Genomic DNA, 7,386 nt, shown 5'->3' with positions numbered 1-7,386 from the left:
TTTGTAATTTGTATCATCCCTATAACATGCAGTTCTTTTTTTGTCTTTCAGGAGGATTTTCCAAAGGAACAGATGCTAGAGAAGTAAATAATTATAAACACCACTTTACACGTGACAACACATCAATTAACAACTAGATTGTATGAAAACAAAATACCTGTACATTTAATTTTTACAAAACGAAATATATGATACTGACAATAACACTCAATGTCTTATTGGACTAAAAGGAGAAAGACTTTGGCCAGTGTACAACAGATAGAAAAAGAGATTTTGGATGAATACAAAACACAAACTGAAAACACTGATGACTCTAGTGTTCATGGTCACACACGTCAAGACACTGAAAGTGGTGATATATCCTCTTGTGATACAGTTTCCTCTCATTTGCCCCCACATGAGAACTCATGTGACCTGGAAAAAAACACGGAGTCTGATTTCATCTCTGATTCTGGCAGCATCCAAACAAATGTAGAATCTGACAGCAGTAGCAACAATTCACTTAATCAGTTGCAAACTAAACTGCAAACATGGGCAGCATCTTTTTGCATCCCTCTAGTAGCTCTAACAGCACTATTGGCAATCTTAAGACCAGAATTTCCTGATTTGCCCAAGGATGCAAGGACTCTTCTTGATACACAGACAAATGTACCCGTGGTAAACATTTGCAATGGCGAATATTACCATTTTGGCCTGGTAAATGGCTTGCAAAACATATTAGGTAGGATCTCCAATATTTCTGAATATGTCCAAACTCTTGCATTGCAGTTTAATATTGATGGCATCCCCCTGTTTAAAAGCTCCGGAAGACAATTTTGGCCAATTCTTGCAACAGTTGACTGTGATAAAACACGATCCCCATTTGTAATCGGTTTGTTCTGTGGCAATAGTAAACCGAGCTCAGTCTGTGAGTATTTGAGAGAATTCATTGCAGAATTAAAAGTGGTTTTGCGAGAAGGCATTGTAAAGAATGGTACTCGTTTCAAAGTTGTTGTCTCCTCCTTTATTTGCGACGCCCCTGCACGAGCATTCCTCAAAAATGTCAAGTCTCACAATGGCTACTTTGGTTGTGACAAATGTTCCCAGACTGGAGTATGGTCTAATAAAATGACATATCCTGAAACAGATGCTCCACTGCGTACTGACATGGATTATGAAATGATGACAAATGAAGAACACCATTTGAACAATACCTTAAGCCCCTTGCACGAACTAGTAAAAATGGTAACCCAATTCCCGTTAGACTACATGCACACCTGCTGTCTTGGAGTGATGAGGAGATTAATTCAAATGTGGATGAAAGGGAAAAAGCTTAGAACAAGGTTGTCATCACAGCGTATCACACAGATTTCTGACAGACTAATTGCTCTCCGTTCGTTTATGCCTCAAGAGTTTGCCAGGAAACCTCGTTCTTTGACAGATGTGGATAGATGGAAGGCCACAGAGTTCCGCCAGTTCATGATATACACGGGTCCCGTTGTTTTAAAAGGATGTGTTGAATCCGAAATTTATGACAACTTTCTTCTGTTTTCTGTTGGCATGTTTCAGCTGCTTAGTCCTGGCCTCTCTGATTCAATGATTGAATTTGCCAACAAGGCTCTGTTGTCATTTGTAACACATTTCATCAGATTGTACGGCGCAGATGAAGTGGTTTACAATCTTGCAGACGAGTATAAAGCGTTCGGCCCTCTTGATAATATTTCAGCATTTCCATATGAGAATTACCTGGGTGGATTGAAACGATTGGTTAGAAAACCAGATCGACCTTTACAGCAGGTTGTCAAAAGACTTTCAGAAATGCTTCCAAAAGAATCTCACCAACCAAATGGAGATCTACTTCTCTCATCAAGTTCAAAAGAGCTAAAAAAGGTGCATTTGTCAAATTGTGTTCTGTCACCCAAACAAGGAGACAACTGTATCAAAATCGACACAGACATAGCCATCGTTAAGGACATAATCAAACAGAATGAAAGCATTCATATAGTGTGCCAGAGGTTCCTAAAACGAGTATCATTTTACACATACCCATGCGACTCCTCTGCACTTGGATGTTACAGAGTTTCTGTCTTGCAAGAAAAGACTGAAATCGTACCTTTGTCCAGTGTGAAACAGAAGTATGTACTTCTTCCTGAAAACGAGAATGTTTTTTTTGCAATACCCCTTCTCCATTGCAGATAGTGTTTGTTCAGCAGAGTGAGCACGTATGGTGTAGTGTCAGGCTTTTGGAAATGTTTTTACAGTTAAATAAACATAACATATTGAAAAAGTGGAAACAAATTGTTCAAAATACTGTATATAGTACCGTATCATAGAGAGTTAGTTAACCTGAAAAAAATGAAAATTCTATCATCACTCTCATGTTGCTCCAAAGCCATAAGAGTTTCGTTCATTTTCATATTAATGAAATCTGAGAGATTCGGGTCACTCCATTGACAGTCCAGACACCAAATCTTTAGATCAAAAAATGTCATAACATTGAAACAAATCCAAATGAATTGAGAGGTGTAATCTAACTCTTGAACAAAGTATAAATATGAATACGATGGAAAGATTTAATCTAGGCTTTTTAATCTATAACGTTTTGGTTATCTGTAGTACTGTCGTTGGAGTGACCAAAATCTTTAAAAAATATATCTAAATATGTCTTTCTAAGACAAAGTAAGGATGACAGAATATTAATTTTCGAGTAAACTAATGGGCAGTTTGTTGTAGTGACTGAACTTTGAGAAAATACAAATTTCACTTGTTTTCTAAGTGATGCAACACCCACTCTTTCTGTTTTTTTTTCATTGTATACTAATAAATACATTACATTACATTACATACAAATAAATTAATTCATGCATGACTCTTACTCCACTGTGATTGGTATGGGTAAGGGAGCTGAACACGCAGCAACCCAGAACTAATCATAGCTGGGGTCAACATTTCTCAATTTTTTTTTTATCTTTCCCAGACAGTAATGGATAAAGTGAACCCATGTTACTCATTAATAGAATTTCCAGACAAAAGCACAGATGTTGTCCCAGATAATTGGCTTTTTGAACAAAAGTGCTACTGGCCAAATTACAACCAAGCAAAATTAAAGGCAGCAGTAAAGAGAAAAGAGCCTGTCCAAGATGGATGGAAAGTCTTTGAGCCTGTCCGATTGCTCAAAAAGTGTGGTACGATTTTTTAAAAATTATTATTATTATCTCTATGCACTGATACTACATGCTTTGCTCAATTTTATATTATATTATTCATATCTATATTACAGAAACCCTAGAAAAAGCACAGAAGATGCTAAAAAAGTATGTGGACTGTGATATCCATACGTCAGAAATAACTTCTGATGAAGAGGGCCATGAAAGAATGAAAAGGAAGAAAAGGTTAACTTAATGATAATAAATACCGATGATTTGTTTTTTTATAAGTGTTGTCCTATTGAGAAGTAATTTGAATGTTTCACTTTACAGGCCTAATCCACGCTTCCTAAACTTTATAGAAAATGAATCTGACCAGGATGATGATGCACCAAAAAAATCACGGCTCGCAGCTCCTCCCGCAATTGTTTTTCCAGGTATTGTGGAAGTATAATTAAACTGTTTTTGTGGTTACTTAAAAAAAAAAAAAAAAGGTATTCATGATCAAATGTCCCTGAATTTCAAGGCGATTCAAACTTTTTCCCCAAAAAACTTCACAAGAAAATTTAGTTCAATTTAATTTGGAATGCACTGAACCTGCCATAAAATTGAATGAACATACAGCTCCCCCCAAAATGTTCTTGGGAGAAGCTATGGGTTTGTGAAATGGAGCGGCCTTACGGGACTGTATAAGTCACTGGACGCTGGTCAGGGATGCTGGAGCCGTCACCAACTGGCCCTGGTGTGGCAGGCATGATAGGAACAGGCTCTGCAGCATGGCATAATCTATATATTGGGCCAGGGAAAAATGTATTCTTCCCCCTTGCATCCTTGAACGTATGGTTAATTTAACCCATTATAAAAATGTCCTTAAGAGCAACATCATTAAAATCTAACAATTGAGAAAGTTCACAAATGTCCACCTTTAGTGATTTTCAAACATGACTGAATGAATTAAAAGCACACAATTTCATTACTCAAAACCCTGTGTCACGGTGCGGGTTCAGGCAGAAGAACAGGCGGAGATCAGAATCTCGATAAGAGACATTTAATTCCAGAAACAGGCAGGAAGACGGGATATACAACGCAACATTCAACATTGACCGACAAGGACAGAATGAAACAGAGGAAACTAAATACACAGAGGAATCAGGGTTAATGAGGTGAAGACAGGTGATACAGATGAACAGGACGCTGAACGGGAGGCTGATGAGGGAGTGAGTTCATGTGTGCAGACGAGAGGATCATGGGAAGTGTAGTGCTGGAGACGCAGACAGGATGGTGCAGACGAAGGACTGTGACACCCTGCTGTTAATTACACTTGTTCATTTGTTTTGTTTTTTAGAAAGTCACATGAACTTTGAGACCAGTCCAGCTGTCTCAAACCTCTCTTCACTTGGTATGTGTTTATGTTATTCAATTCAATGCCTCTTTTACATTGTATCACAGCTGTATCACACTTCCAGCTCCACAAATTCTGAAATATCTTTTTTTAATTAAATTTCTATCTTGATACTTTAGTTTGTGGGCCCTGTATCTCACCTGGTTACCAGTTGATTAAACATTACCCTGCAACATTGCGCAAAAGTTTGCCCTTTGTTTCATAACCTTTAATGTCTTTTGCTAATTTTTTTCAGAGAGACACATGAACTACCACGCCTCCAGTCCTGCATCAGACATCACTTCAGCTGGTATATATTATTGAAATGTAGTCTATTAAACATTGGTTGTCTTGTCAGTTTAACACAAGCATTTCATGCCTAAAAATAAACTGTGCACATTTCTCTCAGAAAATTCACACAGAGTTCACCAGGGCACATACCAGGGGTCAGAACACACAAACCTCGGAGCACACAAGGGCACAAACTATGTAGCACACCAGGGATCACACTATGGAGCACATCAGGGAACATACCAAGAGGCAATCCACGGAGCACTTCAAGACCCAAACAACGGAGCACACCAGGGATCACACTATGGAGCACACCAGGGACCACACAACGGAGCACTCCAGGGATCACACTATGGAGCACACCAGGGCTCACACAACGGAGCACTCCAGGGATCACACTATGGAGCACACCAGGGATCACACTACGGAGCACACCAGGGATCACACTATGGAGCACACCAGGGATCACACTATGGAGCACACCAGGGACCACACAACAGAGCACACCAGGGAACATACCAAGACGCAAACAACAGAGCACACCAGGGATCACAGTACGGAGCACATCAGGGCACACTGACTGAACTGGTCAATGGTAATGACTTTTTAAATTTATTTTGAAAACAGTTATTTGGAACTTTTTATTTGGCCTTTATGTTGATTTTATGTCATTTTTTAATTATTATTATGTCCTTTTTAGGTGGGACTTACAGGCTAAAATATAATTATACTATAAATGTTGACATCCATCCTATCTTTTGCTGCTAGTATTTACTGTCACTCTTTTTTTTTAAAGAAAAATACATGAACCAAAACTCCAGTCTGACTGTTTCAGACATTTTTTCAGCTGATTCTTCAAACTGCTAACCTCTTCAAGACTAATTGTTTTACAGATGAGTTTTAGGAACTTATAAGAAGTTTAAAAAAACTGTTGTGTTTTCTTCAGAAAATCCAAGAGCACAACTAACATCGCAGGGGAATGAACATACCAACGGTAATAAATCAAAAACAAAAATTCCATGTTCAAGTATTAATTTAAACACTAAACCTGTTAGTAATTTCTGATTAGGGTTATTACTGAACTAGTAGAGTTTCTCTCTCTTAATATATTTATTTACTTGTCTACTTTATTTGTAGAGTTGTCTCCTTTCAAGAGGAATGTGCTTAAACTTCTCATGGAAGTTAAGGCAGAGCTAAAAGAGCAGAGAGCAATGATACAAAACTTACAGGGAGTGCCTGCTGTACCTGATCAGGAAATAAGATGTGGCTTGCAGTTACCTTTACAATCTCTTGAAGATTTTGAGGAATTGGAGAGGTTGGATGAGACCGAAAAAAAATAGATTGGTATGTCTTGTAATGCAATTATATTTAACCGGGTTCCTACGCAGTTTGGAAAAATATGGAATTTTATTTAATTTCCAGGTCTTGATAAGTATGGAAAAAATAACATAAAGATTACTGAAAAATATGTATGGTTCTAAACGATTGCCCCATTCAGTTTTCATAAAAACAGAAACTATTAGAGATGACCGTACTATATACAGTAGAAATATAATCCTGAAAATAATGCTACCATTTTGATTAAAGGGATAGTTCACTTTGAAATTAATTTTTGATATGCTTTATCTTACCTCAAGGGCATCCAAGATGTAGGTGTCTTTGTTTCCACAGTATTTTCAATTTTGATATTTTTAGGTCAAACCGTTCTTGTCTGTCAGTCATATAATGGAGGTCTATGGTCACCACCTCAAAGAGCATGCACAGAGAAGTCCAAATTAAACATGATTTAATGACTCGTAAAAATGTATTAGTACACATTGATGTTTTTACCTCTTGTAACCACAGCCACGTCCAAGTGATCTGAGGGCGTGGGCGCTTCGGTCTGCTCAAGCGCCAGAAAGCGCCGGAAGTGATCTCTCGCAAGGTTGCGGAAAGGTTGTCTGTTGATATATATTGAAATAATCTTCCATTGCGATTTCCTGTATATCGAAATATGTTTAGATCTTCACAGTGAAAGGTAAAACTTCCGAAATCTCTGTGTAAACAATGAGTGATGCACAACACGCGAGAGAGATCACTTCCAGCGCATGCACAATTTATGATACACCACAAAAGAAAACATGTATTCACACAATTTTCTCTATTTGTACAAATTGCTACACATTCATTCAATTTTGAATTTTGCACACGCAAGTTGAAAGGCATGGATAAAACATTTCTACAACATGTATCAAGTTCATTGATAATTGTGCTTGCACGTGTTGATCATTTTGATACTATATTCATCCCATAGTGCATACTCTTTGAGGTGGTGACCATAGACCTCCATTATATGACTTACAGACAAGAATGCTTTGACCTAAAAATATCAAAATTTAAACTGTTGCAGAAACAAAGACACCTACATCTTGGATGCCCTTGAGGTAAGCTAAAACATATCAAAAATTAATTTCAAAGTGAACTATCCCTTTAATAGGATACAACCATTTATACTACATATGGTCTGAAAACAAATCTACAGAGAGGTTTGGAAATCTAAAAATACCATGCTAAGATACTTTTCTCATTACAGTTGTAAAGTGGGTTTCT

The 7,386-nt window shown here is 37.6% G+C and overlaps 1 protein-coding gene and 1 long non-coding RNA gene across 2 annotated transcripts; both read left to right on the top strand.

Moving 5' to 3' along the window:
* The first annotated feature begins 210 nt into the window (after nt 1-210).
* On the top strand, nt 211-2,178 carry LOC148997392 (uncharacterized). Its single transcript, XM_089119926.1, has one exon. It carries the CDS (start codon nt 211-213, stop codon nt 2,176-2,178), a length of 1,968 nt encoding a protein of 655 aa, XP_088976052.1.
* Nucleotides 2,179-5,297: 3,119 nt separating this feature from the next.
* On the top strand, nt 5,298-6,129 carry LOC148997391 (uncharacterized). The gene is made up of 3 exons (XR_016168947.1): nt 5,298-5,392; nt 5,744-5,791; nt 5,935-6,129. It is a non-coding gene; the product is annotated as an uncharacterized LOC148997391 (long non-coding RNA).
* The last annotated feature ends 1,257 nt before the right edge of the window (nt 6,130-7,386 follow it).

The sequence above is a fragment of the Pimephales promelas genome, chromosome 2, assembly GCF_988280905.1.
Source record: "Pimephales promelas chromosome 2, fPimPro1.hap1.1, whole genome shotgun sequence".
Lineage (NCBI taxonomy): Eukaryota > Metazoa > Chordata > Actinopteri > Cypriniformes > Leuciscidae > Pimephales > Pimephales promelas.
This window is presented reverse-complemented; position numbering and strand designations above follow the sequence as displayed.

Excerpts from the sequence above, each read along its gene's own strand:
- LOC148997392 (XM_089119926.1), top strand. The coding sequence starts at position 211 with ATGTCTTATTGGACTAAAAGGAGAAAGACTTTGGCCAGTGTACAACAG.